The 17981-nt window shown below is 36.5% G+C and overlaps 1 protein-coding gene across 6 annotated transcripts in view; it reads right to left on the bottom strand.

Moving 5' to 3' along the window:
* Positions 1-1536: 1536 nt before the first annotated feature.
* The window catches only part of atrnl1a (attractin-like 1a), a 243238-nt gene continuing 226793 nt past the window's right edge, over positions 1537-17981 (bottom strand). For 4 of the 6 annotated variants that reach the window (XM_051916269.1, XM_051916266.1, XM_051916265.1 and 1 more), the window contains one exon: positions 11214-17602. In XM_051916269.1, coding sequence (XP_051772229.1) covers positions 17367-17602 — 236 coding nt within the window. In that variant the 3' untranslated portion in view covers positions 11214-17366. Of the gene's footprint in view, positions 4641-6172; positions 8162-11213; positions 17603-17981 lie in introns of those variants that run through there. The other 2 variants (XM_051916270.1, XM_051916271.1) reach the window with 2 other exon arrangements.

Here is a 17981-nt window from a genome sequence, read left to right as displayed (position 1 = left end):
GCCTAGTCCGAATGACAAGACTAACATTATCACCACCTGCTATGTTCAAATAAAAAAGCCATTCATGGGGATTGAAATTTGTGCAACAGATTTTACTCACTGATACACATCTGGAAGTGAGTTGACTGCAAAGTATTATTTTGGAAACCTTTTTTCTTGCTCCATCAGTTGTGGGCAGTATATACACACAGGCATAAAGACTAATTAACTGAATTCCAGAATGGCTATGCTATTCCGACTTCATTTGCAATAAGGATGCGTGATAACCATCCTAAGTAGCTTTCTCATTCTTTTCCTCTCTCTATATAATCATCTGAACACAAAAACCAAACGAATCATCATGACTCACATTAGCAACCTGATGACTCTGACTGATGTGACTTCATCACTGACACAATAATCCATTTACCATAATGGCACATTGTGGTTGAGGCCTGGTGAACAGAGAGCAGTGCCTTTGTCAGCACTGATGTGGGCTGCTGTGAACGGCTGGACCAACAGGAGAGTCATTCTTCTCACAACGTGGGTACATGTGACCCTAAAACAACTGCGGGCTTTGTAGTCTAACTGCACCGTGATTGATCATTCACCATCAGACGACAACAATTACCAGATATATGTGGAACATAATGGTGTAAAGATTAAGGTCGGTCTAGACATCAGTCTCTAGATGAGAAGCGTTCTGACCACTGCAATTCAAACACAATGGGCGGAGGAGGGTTGATAATGATGAGTTCATGATGCCACGGTCATGCGAGACAAAACCAACCATGATATTTTACAAAAGGGTGCAATTTGTGTCACTTTTATACATATGTCTAAATAATGACAGTGTTAACACAGACATTTTTTAAATATATATAAGTAAATAAACCACAATTCAGTAGCTTATCTCTTGTTTTCAAAATGGAAGGTTTTCTTTGATGTTTAACTTGCTGGGATTTATCCAGATAACGATCCAATAACAGCATTGGCAATTAGAACATTTAAACAGCTGTCTATAATCGTACTGCAAACTCACTGAAAAAGTTAAATCTGTCTTGTATGAATCTAAATACTCTGTTCCATTTAACACCTGTGGCAACAGCACTTAATTACAAACATATGTGATTTTCTTCTTCTTCTTCTTTTTTAATGAAAAATCAATATATCAACCAGTGCAGTATGTGTAGATGATATTTGAACAGCTTTCCAATCTCATGTGGGTTTGGTAGCATATTTCAAATGAATAAATGGTTATAAACAGATTTAATAGATGATTAATCAGTAGACAAACTGAGCATGAAAGTAGGTAACTTTAAACACAACAAAATGTATATAATCTTAAAAAAAAAAAAAAAAGTTTCAGCCCTTACTTTGTATCTTATTCTTGGTAAAATGCTGCCAACAGTCTACAAGCCATTCAACCCACATGGTTTGTCCTGTAAGACCCAGCTAGTCAATCACTGCATCTCACGACACAAATCTTCACTTCTGATGCAGCATAAAAGTTACTTGACTCTAACAGAGAGCAGTTTCAAAAAGAAAACTAAAGCATACAAGAGATTTATCAAAATGTTTATTTCTGCATAAACATGAACTTTCTTTGGCTGCTCTTCATTTGTTCAAACTTGATTATGTATAAGGTAAATTATTACATAACGCTGTACCAGACCAGAAAACTCATCAACATTTATACAGTTTACAAAGGTTATGACTCAAGTATGCAAATGAGAATAAATAAACAAAAACAAATGCCTTTGAGACAAGAGAGACAACACAATGATATTGTTTCTGCAATGCAGTATCATTGCACCTGTATGAACTGTGTAACAGTGCAAAAGAGCCCAATGAGTGATACATTTGTTCGATTTATGTCGAACGGGAGTCATTTAAATACACGCGTTTGAATTTGAATCAACATCACAATGAAAACCCAAAAATTGATCAGTGGGTCTCTTTGGACAGAAGAATACGAGGTACCCAAGTTAATGTTCTTCCCAAAAGTTGAAATTCTGTCAACAACACAAAACACAATATTTTGAAAAATGTCTCAGTGTTTTTTTTGTATATAGCCTACTAATGGAAGTCAATGAGAATGACATTGAATGACAAGAATGGCATACAGGTTTGGAACAACATGAGGGTGAGTAAATTATGACAGAATTTTCACAATTTTCACTAGCCCTTTAAATTTAGGCTGGTTTTGTTAAAGACATTTTCAGACAACAAAACAAAAATGATAAAGGATTCAATGAAGGATTTAAGTGCAACACATTTTGGTTGTGAAAATATAATGGAGAAGTTCAACAAAATTTTATGTGAGAATGTTTTGGGGCCTATTTTAGTTTAACAAACTATTAATCCATTTTCATAAGACATGAAATTATACAGTTTTTACATGTCTTGACTATCTGAGACAAACAACTCAAAACATTATGCCAATAATACACAATTAGTGTTACAAATACAGGCAAAATATTTACATGTTGAACAATACTGAGTTAGGAAATGGACATACTGTATGTGCTAATTAAATTTTAGTCTGACGACTCTATGAACACCGGACATAGAAACCAATGATTTTGGCCACAGAACCTAATAATATTTTAAGTCCACTTCAGTTGTGGCTTGTTACCTTGTTAACTCTCTGCTGGCACACATCTGTTGATCATAAGATGTTTCAATACAACCACTCTGTCTGATAAATGCAGCACTATTTTATGGCTACTAACTGGACAGAACTACAGTACCATTAGGTAGTCTGCAATCATATGGTGCTGAAAAAACCCTGTGGAACTGATGAATAAAACACTTTCTTTTCTCTTATGCACACACAACTACAACTAAGCTATTTGTAGGTTACCCATAAAAGGTGTAAATATTCTCTCTGTAGTGCTATCAAAACATTCTGTGTGTTTGAGCATGAGAATCATTTTCCTTTTAGAAAGGTTGATTGGCCAAATTTTACTTTGTTTTCTCAGAAAGAAAAAGACTACAATTTAAATGTGTACACTAGCTTTCAAAAGTTGGTAAGACTTTAGAAAAAAAGTCTCTTATACTCACTAAGGCTGCATTTATTTGATCAAAAATACAGTAAAAATGGTAATATTGTGAAATATTATTACAATTTAAAATGACTGTTTTCTATTTTAATATATTTAAAATTAATAGTAATTTATTCCTGTGATGACAAAGCTGAATTTTCAGCATCATTACTCCTGTCTTCAGTGTCACATGATTCTTTAGAAATCATTCTAATATGCCAAATCAGTGCTCAAGAAACATTTCTTATTATCAATGTTGAAAATGGCTGTCCTTGCTTAATAGTTAGTGCAAACTATGATACTCTTTTTTCAGGATTCTTGAATAGAAAGTTCAAAATAACAGCATTTATTTGAAATAGCAACATTATAAATGTCTTTACTGTCATGTTTGATCAATTTAATGCATCCTTGCTGAATAAAAGTATTAATTTCATAAAACAAAGCTTACTGACCCCAAACCACGTATGTCGGCTAAAAGTGAATTTTATCTAGCATATACAGTAGCATACTAGCTTACAGACAAGCTCACAGCTAAAAGACATGGACTAAAAGCCTCAAAACTCCAGTTTTAAACTCATGTGGGCTTTTCAGTTGTTGAATTTAAGTGTATGGCCAGTTCTGCAAGACAAATCCCCAATCTAATCTCTACAATTAAACTCTCCACACGCACTTCCTGATTTTGCCGAGTTAGAAGCGTTCCTGGGTGAACATAATTTGTTGATCCTGGAACAACATTTGAAAATTGAATGCTAACCATATCCCCACCCCAAAACCTAACCCTACCCATAACTTACCCTAAAATCAGAGGGAAATGATAGGTGAATAACACTGATGTAGAAGCACCTAATCCTCGTTGTAAGCCTAAACTTGACATAAACTTTAAACTTGTCCTTCAAATCTGATTGAAATGCTGATCCAGGAACACGTTGCATTTGGTGAAATCAGGTTCTGCCTTTCCACACACCCAGACTATTACAAAGCACCATATGTACCAAATACATTCCTCGGTTAACAATAATTACTGTATCAAAGAGTCATCAACAGACATTTCAATAAATGACGGGACAAAACCCTGAAAGCCAGGTTTATTCTGAATGCCTCTACGTATGTGATCAGATGATTAATTCTGGCCTGTAACCTGTCACTATTTTGGGTCTGAGTGAATTTCATCTACACACTCCCTCCTCTTTTGAGAAACAGCTGTTGAAAAACAGAAACCCAGTGAGCGCAATCAAAATGCAGATGTCCTCTACAGAGGTTCAATCAATACTGAGGGAATACGAGCTCCACTATGGAGCGTGGAATTCAGGAGGAGCCACACACGGACTACTAATGTCTCGACCCTCCTTTGTCATTTACACTTCAAGAGTTCCCCTCTCATCAACACCATCTACTTCTAGTGGTAGAGTCCGAGAGAGAAAGAGAGAGAGGAGAAAAAAAGATCAGAATCAGTGCGCCTCGGCCGTTCCTGTGAGGTCAGTTGGCTGGTTCAAACGCAGGTTCCCTGGTGCACCGTGTGCTGCTGTTTGCGGCTTTTTAGACTCAAGCCCTTGTCTTTGAAGTCGCCGGCCCTCTGCTGAGATGTATCAATAAGAGCACTGGCTATGGTAATGCCTGTGGGGAGAAGGAGGAGAAGAGAGAAAGAACAAGAAGTGAGCTTCAAAGAAGAGGAGTGCAGCAGGTGAGGAGCAGCATCCTGATAAGAGCATACTGACACTTACTAAACAAACCTCATCAGACCTCAGTGTCTGTCAATATCACAGCAGTTAAAGCTGCATCACTGCAGAGGTCAGGTCATTATTTGTTCAATTTTTTTTTTTTTTAGGCACTTTTGGACATGAGGAATTTTAGAATTTTAGAAAATAAGCTCTCCTCATTTCCACTCATTCTGTGGTTGAAATGACAGTTATGGAAATGACTTTTTGGAATAAAATGACTCCTTTGTCTTAGTCCTAATTTTCATAGCATTTTATGTTTGCATTTACATGTATCATAAATACACACAAATTAATAATGTATGTGTGTGTATATATATATATATATATATATATATATATATAGAGATATATTGTGCATAATTTGACAAAATTACAGCTTGGTTGGAAATGATACACAACACAAAAAATTCTTTAAAATCAGATTTTTTTGCTCATATTTCATCTTAAACATGTTCTTCAGGTTCATTTCAACTAACTTTTGATAAAACTTTATTAGTTGCAGAACTGTTGGTTGCGTCAGAAATGAGAACTGAGGGACAGTCGTAATTTTTTTTCCACACAATACAGAAATGGTTTGTTTATTCACTCTTTTCAGATTGTTTTTTTTTTTTTTTAGTGTGTTTTTATTTTTTTCATATATTTTTGTAGTTTAAGATTGAAAGTCTGTCTGGGACAATGGCAAATCAAGAAATAAAATGAATCTGAAAAGTTGCAAAAAAATAAAGTCAATGTAATCTTCATAACAAAAAGTTGATAGAAAACTTGACAAAGTTAGTTTTATTTTAAAAATCTTTTCTGAATAATCCTGATTTATTTAAAAATATGTATGTTTGTAATCTTAAGATTAATAGCATTGCAGCAGAGGTGTTTCATCTTTACATGTCATAGATTTAAAGGGTTAGTTCACCCAAAAATGACAATTCTGTTAATATTTACTCACCCTCATGTCGTTCCACACCTATAAGACCTTCCTTCATCTTTGAAACACAAATTAAGATATTTTTGATGAAATCCGAGAGGTATATAACTCGTCCATAGACAGCAATATATAATCATCACTTTCAAGGTCCAGAAAGGTACTAAAGACATTGTTAAAACTGTCGACGTGACTGCAGTGGTTCAACCTTAATTTTATGAAGCAACAAGAATATTTTTGTGCGCAAAAAAAAAAAAAGCGTCACCTGCGTAAAGATAACGACAGGGAAGAGAAGAGATTGTTGAATAAAGTTGTTATTTTTGCTTTGTTTTTGTGCGCAAAAAGTATTCTCGTCACTTCATAAAATTAAGGTTGAACCACTGTAGTCACGTCGACTGTTTTAATGACGTCTTTAGTACCTTTCTGGACTTTGACAGTGGTTATTATATTACTGTCTATGGACGAGTCATATACCTCGCAGATTTTTTAATTTGGACAGCAATTCATGTTGATGTTTTACACCTTGCAAGTCTGTTATTGATTATTTAGTATTTATTAAACAAAACAAACAAAAAAATAGAATGAACAATAAATGAATGAAATAAAACGAATAAAACAAAGAATACATTGTTCGTTCATTTGATTGAATCAGTCAAAGAAACAAATTTATTTGTATGGATGGAGCAACAATGAAACTCCTAATCCACTAAAGCATGATTTCTTGCAATTACCTTTTCAAAATATCAAAGTTCAAATTCACCTTCTTGACCCAGTATTTAATTGAACTGCATTTATTTACAGCACACGCTGTACAGTACATACCAAAAGGACAACATCTTCTGAAGAGCAAAATGTTTTCTGCTAAGGAGAGATGCCCGTCTCAAGTGAATTAATTGCAAGGCTGAATCAAATCAGGTGCACATGAAGAGAAGGCTAAAGTGCTCTCAGCTAATGGAAAATCAAACTCATTATTGTGATCTTTGGCAGGTGAACTGCTTGCATGATTAACCCCGATGAATTCTGCACTTTGAGACAGGATGTGCGAATCCGAGAACTCCATTAAAGGTAATCAGAAAGACTCCGCTGACCTGAGGCATGCATCACTGTAAATGAACACTTTACAGCTACTGTATTATTGGAAACGCCTGTTGTCTCGTCCACGTGAACCTTAAATGCCTTTCCGCCACGGCTCGCGTGAGCGATGCGTGTGAGACAAGTTCCAGAGATAATCGGAAGAATGTCTCGGTGGGAGTCAAGCGAGCAGCTGTCTGCAGCGAGTCCTCTTCGCACCACCTGCCTCTTCACAAAGTGTCATTATGCCACACCAAGGTCACTCTTCCAACTGATGAGTGTTTTCCGCAAGCAATCAGCCACACTCCAGCCTCAGTGTGACGCCAAGGTTATTCTGAGAGGGAATACACTCTCAACCTGACTTTCTATTTCCTTGAGTCATAATGGCTTCACCTGTCATTCGCAGGCCATTGTCAGGACGTGAGATCTGGTGTGGTGGGGGTCAACAACATCATTTAACTTCAATGTTACCCGTGTGATTAAAGGTAGGATAATGAACTCACTTGGTGTTTATTGTATAACACAAGCCTGACAGCACAGATGACAGCGGCTAACAATGCTAATGGGGTTTAGAAGTGAAGAAAAGGGGATATAATAATGTTTTATCTTTATTCTTTAGCTGAAATGATGGCGCTATATGTGGCATATTTTATAATTATATTCACTGCTCATTTTTTATGATAAAACTTGCGTATAGCTGATATCACTTTCCACATTAGCAGACCTTCAGATCTCGCCTTTCAGTTTTCTGCTGATCAAAGAGGTTTAAATCCATCCGCTATGAGGCCCACAGCAATTAAATGGATAGTTCACTCAAAAATGACAGTTATATCATTATTTATTCACTCTTACTTTGTTTCAAACCTTTTTTCCCCCTGTAGAACAAAAAAAATATATAGTTATATAGTATTTTTCCATATGATAGATCATAGTGATCAAGGGCTTTCAAGCTCCTCAAAGGCCAAAAAAAACAAACAAAAAAAAAAACATAAAAACTTAACAGTAGTCCATACAAATGTTGTGCAATATTTCAAATCTTTTTAAGTCCTACCATAGATTTATGTGTGAAATAACACCAGGCATCATACAGTTGTCAAGGGCCTTGTTGCTTGGTAAACATGTGACAGATTAAAACAAACATTTATGTACAGGAGCTGAATGCTGTTGTTATTAGTGTTGTTTTCTGAGTTGCAAAATCTTGGGTGGGAAGACAATAAAAAAAAAAAACACAAATTATACACCACAATATGTGTTCTAAGAACAGCTCAAAATATCAAATGTTTGATATACTCCAACTGGATGGATTCATAGTTTGAAGCTGAAAAAATCTGTGGCCATGCGATTTCTTTTGAAATCTGTCAGCTCTGACTGCCCAAAATCTGCAGACTGGATCTTTCAGCAAGTGAAGTCATCTTGTTCAGACTGCAAAACTGGGCAAAAGTCATACAGTCAGTGAATTCCAGCCTTAACTATGTTACTTCAACTTTACACTGTAAAAGACAGTAAAAATGCTACAGTAAAACCTGTTCATTCGTTAACAGTAACTTCCATTACTACAACCTAACATTTCATGTAATTTGACAGTAAAAAAAACCTGTTAAATGTACAATGATTTATGAAAAAACTGGGTTGCAGTGACATTAATTTCTTAATTTATGTCAGTAGTGCAAAATGATCAATCTGTAATTTTTTATATTTTGAATAGAATATCAACAGGTATAAGAATTTTCTCACGTTTGCTCCGGTTTATTTGTGTTCACATAGCTTCACTGAACAGCATCTGTCAGGGCTCTTAGTCCAAAAGTGTGCATATTTGGAGAAATATTGATTTATTATGAGGTTTGCAAAATACTTTGTCATACAGAATACCATTTCTATTAAATTCTCATTGAATTATGCAATCTTTATGCGATCTGAAGAGCTGAAAGAGCGTTCAGAGCGCACTCTATGTCTGTTTCTTCCTGATGTGCGTCACTTATGATCTCAGAGCTCTCAAGTCGTGACGTAAGGAACGCCGTTTCTGGGTCCAAGCCTCGACTCGTTTCACTTGAGATTGCCATTACGACGGCCGTTTATGAGCGCTATTTATTCAAATTAAACGTTTAATATTTTAAAAAGTTAAACATTTAAAATACTTAGTCTACACAACAGTCTTCATGCTCACAGCGTCACAGACATGAATATTTTAACGGTTTATAAAAGATGAATCACTGTCTGGCCATCTGGGATTTTGGTATGGAGATAAAGGTTATAATTTTTTTGATAGTATTACACCACATCATGTGCGTATATTAGCACCATTTGTTGTTTTCTTGTGGTGTGAGATAGAGCGTTTGGACCCGGAAGCGCTGCCGCGTGACATCAGACTTAACGACCATATTCCCTGCCCCTTCTGGTCACGCTGTTCTGTACATTTCCTCATTCTGATCTTCGTGATAAACATAGCCAAACAAACGTTTATACACAAGAAACAAGAAGCTAATAAATGCACGATTACGATGGTACATGGTTTGTGTGTGATTTTCATGCAATTTGATGTATTTTCTTATGAATGATATTTACAGTATACATGCTAAGCATGTGTAACGATTAGCTGCATATAAAATGCTAAATATAACATGTCAACATTATTATGTGACTAAAATCCACATTAGATCACGATAGGAAGTAAATACAAACACTTGCTGGTTGTTTAAAGTTAGTTTTGAGTTCAAGTGTAATATTAATCTTTTAAATTGTATTACGTAGCTTGATGCTAATTGTGGCTCAAATACACCTGTCGTGCCAGGAGCTATATTCTATTTCATGATCTATTTCACATAAGGTCCCAAGAATATGCTTTTTTGTTTGTTTTTTTGCTAAAAAGACTTCAGATAATAGGTGGATTAATGTAAAGCGGGATGAATGTGGTGTTGATGGGCAAGCCATAATGCCAGAATAGGCTATAATGGCTGAACACAAACAAAAGAATAACTATAAAAGAACAATAAAGATTAAGTCTCATTCATGACAGATGTGTGAAAGGTTCATTGAGTGAAAACAATAGAGCATGAATTGAGCAGTTAGAAGACTAGTTAGGATAACCCCTTACCTGTCCCATTTTGGCAAGTGGGGCATAAATTACTGTGTTGCCTCCTAAAAAGGACAGTGACCATAAATAAAACAGTGTGACAAATCAGAACTGGTGGTTTTGCAGAGCTAATTCAGCCCTGTCCATGAAAGCAAGTGCCACTGCCCTCCTCAGGGTCAATAATGCCCACCCTCCTCTTTATGCTGCTATCACTGACGGCTGCTGACTGGCCACATTGACCACAGCCTAGTTACCTGTCATGATAAGGTCAATAGTGTTCTTCCCAACACAAAAGCATGAGAACACAACGAACAAATAGATTAGACAGGTCTGCGCCTACATGCCCTTGCTAACAAGCTGCACAATTAGCCACTTTACATCCCATAAACAACATGCTGGAAAAAAGCAAGAGAGAAAAATGGGAGTGTGTACTTGTATGCAATGTAACCTTGAGAGCAATTTTTGAGCACTCAAACGTGCGCAGCCAAACACCTGTCATGCCACTAATTACAATACATAATTGCTAATAACATGTTTACAGCGGCAGCAGAACAAATACAGTGCACGTGTGCTTATAAATTTTCTCAGAAAGAGGCTTCCTGGAAAATAGACTGTATTGGTTAGTCCTGCAAGTATATTTACATGTGTTTATACTGCGGCACTGATGAATGCTTGATTCTGATTGGCTGGAAGGCATACTAAGGTGTTCATTATGTTTTTATAGTGCCTATTAAAGGGATAGTTCACCCCAAAATTTAGTTAGTTTTTTTTGTCCAAAGGCCTTAATAATAATAAAAAAACGAAGATATGACATCCAAAGTCTGTAAGGTAGACTAGATCTCTTTTATTGAATCCAAAAGTTTTTAATTATATTTTACTACATATAAAGGTATTTTAAAGATTTTGAAGTGTCAAATGGTCATTCGGTTTAATCGTCCAAAGGCCAATACAGCCACTTCACTTGTGAATAAAATATCTTAAAATGTAATAAATGTATATATTTTTTTATTCTCACATGATGTTATAACATCATATATCAACATAGTGCAAAATGGTATTAAAATTATGTGTAGAAGTTGTTGCTTTGTTATAAGAAAGAATGTCTGGAAAAATGAATTTCACTGATATCATTTGGAGTAGCCAATATAAAGGGACCATTTTGGATCAAGTCATGTGGTCAGTATCATGTGACAGGATGTGACATCATTCATACACCTGCAAAGGACCACATGGTTGTGAAGCAAATTAACTAACTCTCTTTTAACTATTTGAAAAATTCAAGGTTTGACTTGCTTATACGCATGTCACGAAACATCAGGTCATTCGGTACAACCGCTATAAAACATGGAAATGTTGTAATATTTTAAAAACTTGTACTAAATATAAAATGTTTGATTGTCCTTTTGTTAGCAAGCTAGCTAGCTAGATGTCAGCCTGTTAGCATTTTTTGAAAATATCGTCATTCGATATAACCAAAAGTATCATTCGGTAAAACCGAAATTTTGGTTAAACCGAATGACTTTTTTGGTGACAAATTTGTCCATCTTGTAAAACATGACAAAAGCAGTGTTAATTGATTATAAAAACCACATAATCTCATTGTTAACACTTAATAAAACTTCAAAATTAATTATATCTCCATTATGTCTTTTTACACTTTTAAAAACCTTATTCGTCAATTACGCATATTCTGATTTGGTGCTGAAGAAAGATGTCTTATTCTCAATGGTGAAAATGGGTAATAGCATATCTAAAAATAGTTACTTTTTTGAACGATAATCTCAAGCTAGCAATAGTAATTGAATGTGCTGCACAGGAGCCTATACAACCTGTAATATTTTACAAAAATGATAAGCATTATGATTACACCAGGAGGACTATTTTTTAAAAGTACTCAAAAATGCACTTGCCTGAAAGGGTTATAAATAAGTCAGTCTGCCACAACAGATTGGAGCTGCAGATAAAGCAGGTCAGAATAAAATCAATTTGGCTTTGTTGCTCACTTATAAAACTATCAAAAGACTGCACTCTCATTCACTCCCCATGTGACTTCCCCACGGTGCTGACTGTGCTTTAAACGCACTAAATGGACATTTTAAAAGGGTAAACAGGCAATATAGAGACATTGCAGGTTTTCTCGTAAACACAGAAAAAACATACTGGGAGGATACTCTATAACACCATCAGCCAATGTCATGGTCGTCAAGGGTCAAAGGTAGTACAATTAACCAAAAAATATTCACTAATGACATTTTTGTCAACTGAAACTCAGCAATCTAAAACTTTTTTTCAAAGAAAAAGCATTTGAATGGCCTGCCAACAGTGGGCAAAAAATAGAACGGATAAAGTTTTTCTATGTGCCTGTGCTATTCATGCTGCTTTCTTACATAATTTCTACTCTAATAAATATTGAAGGTACATGTATTTATTTGATAAGTAGTCATTGAAATGCAATAATGTATAGTCAGCCGGTCATTATCACAAAATAAACCCCTTCAGGGGGTTTCACATCAGAGTCTTGATCACCCTGTTGGGGTTTATTTTGCCATAATGACCAGATGACTGGGCATTATCCCATATTTATTGTGCTCTGATGTGGCTTAGTTCCATAGGAGATCTATGTTTGACAGAAATGTTAGCTGTAAAAATGAAATGCGGAGGGACTGGAATGACTTTCAGTGTTTATTTCTTCTACCTGTTCACTTTACATCCTCCTTGAATATCCCAGTCACTGGCAGTGAACCTCTTCATCTGAATAAGTAGATGAGATGGATGAAAACTGGGATTGTGTTTTGCAAGTGCTCTGCTGATATGATGTCTGAGAGCTGAGGTTGTACTGGCAGGAGAAACAATCTGTTATCTTACAAACAGATGTTCTGCTCTGCTGTTTCCACCTGACTCTCAGTGTGAGACTTGCTACATTCACCTATGTAAGTGTGTATGTGTGTGTGCTCATGAGCGTTCGGTTATATATAGAAACAGAAGTTACAGGTAGATTGTACATAATCTTTTCACTTTATCAACTGAATCAATTTTGATTTTGAACAATTCATTGGTCCATGTTATTCCAAATAAAAGCAAAAATGGTCTTCGATATCTTTAATCAAAACATAGCAGCTGCATTTATTTGATCAAACATATAGTAAAAACAGATGCTCGGTGCTCAAGAAACATTTCTTATCAATATTGAAAACAGTTGTTCTGCGTAATATTATTTGTGAAAACCATGTCACTTTTTTCAGGATTCTTTGATAGAAAGTTACAAAATAACAGCATTTATTTGAAATAGAAATCTTTTGTAACGTTATAGATGTGTGTACTGTCACTTTTGATCGATTTAATTCATCCTTGCTGAATAGTGTCTTTAAATAAATAATAACAATAAAATCTTTCTCCTCCCCCAAACTTTTAAATGGTAGTATAGATAATGGTGACCAGCCAAATAGCTATTTAGGTATTGTTTCAGCAAACTCAATCAAATCCTGCAGGATAAAATCCTGAATAGGGTTTTTATTTTGATTTTAATCCGTAATTTTGAATTGAGTTTGCATTAATAGGTGAATGAAAGACCCAAAGCGACCTGTAAGGAGACGCTGACAGTGCAAATGATGGAAGAAAAGAAATATCACTCCACAGCTCAAAAGCAATATGACCTCCATGCAACCATCTGTTATATTAACCACACAAGTAGACTTTGTGTTAGAGTTTTTGGCTATTCTCTTTGATGCTTTATGCAGACCTGCTGTCTGAGATATTGCCCTTGTTGAGGGAGATGGAGACGAAAGAGGAAAAAAAATTGGACTCTTTATAGTGTGTCTTTTCTCTATATAGTGTCACAGATTTTAAAACACACGCACGCGCACACACGTACACACACACAAATGCACACGAACGCACACATTTAGAATCCTAAAAACCTGACATAATGCCATCAGAATCATTAATAAGAGAAAGAAGACAAGCAACCAAAAGCAGGTTCAGCAAACTTAAAATATCCACCGTATTTTTCAGGTAAGAGTGGGCGCGGCCATTTGTAAATTTAATGTGTCTGTCTTCCGGTGTCATTCGCTTTCAGTTATTTTTAGCTGTACAAAATAGCTCATTATGCTGCTTGATATAGCAAACTGGTATTTCTTACCATATTATTTTAATGTATTCTCTTAATTATAAACACGTGGTTTGTAGCGCAAACAGTTTTACAGTTTACTGCACTTCAACATTGTTCTCGTTATTTCCCTATAGTGGCACGCTTGACACCATCGGAACCAAATAAGTTTATCTTAGTCTCATCAGACCACAGGACATGGTTCCAGTAATCCATGTCCTTAGTCTGCTTGTCTTCAGCAAACTGTTTGCGGGCTTTCTTGTGCATCATCTTTAGAAGAGGCTTCCTTCTGGGACGACAGCCATGCAGACCAGTTTGACCAGTTTGGCGTATGGTCTGAGCACTGACAGGCTGACCCCCTTCCCCTTCAACCTCTGCAGCAATGCTGGCAGCACTCATAAGTCTATTTCCAAAACACAACCTGTGGATATGACGCTGAGCACGTGCACTCAGCTTCTTTGGTCGACCATGGCGAGGCCTGTTCTGAGTGGAACCTGTCCTGTTAAACCGCTGTATTGGTCTTGGCCACCGTGCTGCAGCTCAGTTTCAGGGTCTTGGCAATCTTCTTATAGCCTATGCCATCTTTATGTAGAGCAACAATTCTTTTTTTCAGATCCTCAGAGAGTTCTTTGCCATGAGGTGTCATGTTGAACTTCCAGTGACCAGTATGAGAGAGTAAGAGCGATAACACCAAATTTAACACACCTGCTCCCCATTCACACACAAGACCTTGTAACACTAACGAGTCACATGACACTGGGGAGAGAAAATGGCTAATTGGGCCCAATTTGGACATTTTCACTTAGGGGTGTACTCACTTTTGTGGCCAGCGGTTTAGACATTAATGGCTGTGTGTTGAGTTATTTTGAGGGGAAAGAAAATTTACACTGTTATACAAGCTGTACACTCACTACTTTACATTGTAGCAAAGTGTAATTTCTTCAGTGTTGTCACATGAAAAGATATAATAAAATATTTACAAAAATGTGAGGGGTGTACTCACTTCTACTCACTTCTATGAGATACTGTGTGTAATATATATATATATATATATATATATATATATATATTATATATTATATATACACACACACACACCAAAAACAGTCAGGCTGGCTTTTTTGTATATGGACTGTTCTTCAGAGTTTTTTTTTTTTTTTTTTTTGTGCATTCCACAGTTCAGATTTGATCTATCATGACCCTACCCTGTCCTCTCCTTCAGTGCTTTTCAGATAAAAGCAAAAGAATAAAGTAAGACAACTATTCACACCAAATGCCTTCTGTATTGACATCTCTCCTTACTTCACCCTTCATCTGCAACTTTTAAGAAATATCACACTTGAGAAGCATTGGATTGCCAGTACACACACACACACACACACACACACACACACACACACACACACACACACACACACTAAAAATATGAGGAAAATATTTTATATTTTTAAATATGACATATCAGGGAAGAACAAAACACTTGGTTAAGTTATTTATCTGACAAAATTATTTAGCAAGAAAGGGGTAAACTACAGCTATAGGTTTAATTTAAATATGCAAAAAAAAAAAAAAAAAACTGCATAGAAACAAAAAGTTCACAAGAAAAAGCATTCACTGACTACAACATAATCTGTTATAGTATTTTGTTGGTTCTTTCATTTTTGCATGTGTTCATAATTTCTTTGTATGATCTCCTCACTTTGCGCTGACAAGACAGCCCTTCTTTTTTACGTTAAAGGAGGAGTATATAATTTTTGCACCACTAGCAGTGCCAAAGGGAATTGCTATCTGAAGCCTACGCTTTTTTTTTTCACCTGCCATTCAAACTGAAGTTTGAGTACATAGGTACCTTCCTCCTCACATACACATTGTTGTCAATTCATCTTGATGTTCTGATGTTTTTATGGCCGTTTTCCATCTTCTTTGAGTAGTTCATGAATGCAGTGGGCCAACTTTGAGTGTTGCCACCTCTTAGACCCCCAATTAGTGCAACAAATTTCAGGTACATATGACGTGCATGGTTACTAGATTTGGGCTGCATCCACCCAGTCCACACAGATGGGAATGTTTGAAACTTTTTCAATCATTGTTTTCATCAATCATTATTATTTTTCCAATTCAGTTGGGTGCCGCTAGTGGTGCAGCAATAACACACTTCCTCTTTAAGAAAATAATACATCAGTAGACCTTCAGGCAACCACAATTCTGCCTTAACACTGATAAAATATTGAACATAAACACTCTTTTGATCTAAGGCTTGTTTACATGTCCTCCATTATCTACGAGTGGCATTACCACACGCTGCAGGCCGAATCAGTTTAAATTTTAGTGTAATTCAAGGTGAAATGCTGTTGCATATTTTATGATTCACTCTTGCTATATGTGTCTGTGAAATACAAAGGCATCTAGCATCTCACCAAAACCATCTCCAAAAACCTGTCATGTGCCTTGAGGCCAAATACGCCTTTTCAGTCTTTATCACAAGCAGCAGCACAGGAGCCTACAGATTCACATGTGCCAGTGTTCATTAAATCAAATAGCAGGTATTAGGCCCTCACAGACTAAGCGTGAGTTACTGTGCTGGAATAAGGGGGCTGGCTTAAGGGATAAAGGCGTACATTTACTGAGTGTGTTGGAGTATTTGGATTTGATTTTCCTCGGGGATAACATTATCCCTGTCAGATTTATTCCTCTGATCAGTCAGCACTATTGGACTCCCAACATGCATTTTATCTCTTGTTTTCACCTCATCTTTAATCCTTTATTCCTCTCTTTCTCCTTTTTTCCCACCCCTCCCATTCTTTATCTTTCTTTTTTCTGTCTTTCAATGAGGTGCAGTGGTGTCGGTGTCAGTGTCATATTGCAGTCAGAAGATGTTGCTGGCTTGCAGAGTGCTGCAAGTGTTATGTCTCTGAACCGCTACTTCCTGCTGCAGTACCATTTACAGCAGCTCATTCATCACGGTTACATGATGAACACAACCACACCACAGAGACAAAGAAACTGGGTATGAGAACAGATACAAAAAAAAAAAAAATCAATTAATGACAATGAACAAGAGAAAGGACAGGAGGAGAAAAATTTGAGATGTAGACAGCCAGAATCCAAAGGGTCAGTGTTTGGCTGATTAAATGAGAATGAAAAAGAGAAAGGCCAGGAGGAGAAAAAATATGAGATGTACACAGCCAGAATCTAAAGGGTCAGTGTTTGGCTGGTTCACCTCATTAGTCCCTGCTGGTAAATGTCATAATTACACCATCTGGCTGCTCAGAGCATCTTACAATTAGTGATTTCTTTTATTACTATTATTTTCTTTTATTTACTTTTTTTAAACTAAAAAGTACACAGACCAGGCATAACATTACGACCACTGACAGGTGAAGTGAATAACACTGATTATCTCTTCATGGGTGGGATATATTAGGCAGCAAGTGAACATTTTGTCCTCAAAGTTGATGTGTTAGAAGCAGGAAAAATGGGCAAGCGTAAGGATTTCAGCGAGTTTGACCAGGACCAAATTGTGATGGCTAGACAACTGGGTCAGAGCATCTCCAAAACTGCAGCTCTTGTGGGGTGTTCCCGGTCTGCAGTGGTCAGTATCTATCAAAAGTGGTCCAAGGAAGGAACAGTGGTGAACCGGCGACAGGGTCATGGGCGGCCAAGGCTCATTGATGCACGTGGGGTGCGACGGCTGGCCTGTGTGGTCAGATCCAACAGACGAGTTACTGTAGCTCAAATTGCTCAAGAAGTTAATGCTGGTTCTGATATAAAGGTGTCAGAATACACAGTGCATCACAGTTTGTTGCGTATGGGGCTGCATAGCCACAGACCAGTCAGGGTGCCCATGCTGACCCCTGTCCACTGCCGAAAGCGCCAACAGAGAGCAATGGAAGAAGGTGGCCTGGTCTAATGAATCACGTTTTCTGTCAATATAGTCCAGATTAAAATATAAAAATGTTTAAGTTTGAAAATAAATAGCCTATTAAGTATTTGGTGCTATGATGAACAACATTGCGAATACAAAAAACTGAATGGCTGTTTGAAGCATTTGAAAAACTGTTCAGTAGCACAGTCG

The sequence above is a fragment of the Ctenopharyngodon idella genome, chromosome 13 (genome assembly GCF_019924925.1).
Source record: "Ctenopharyngodon idella isolate HZGC_01 chromosome 13, HZGC01, whole genome shotgun sequence".
NCBI lineage: Eukaryota > Metazoa > Chordata > Actinopteri > Cypriniformes > Xenocyprididae > Ctenopharyngodon > Ctenopharyngodon idella.
This window is presented reverse-complemented; position numbering and strand designations above follow the sequence as displayed.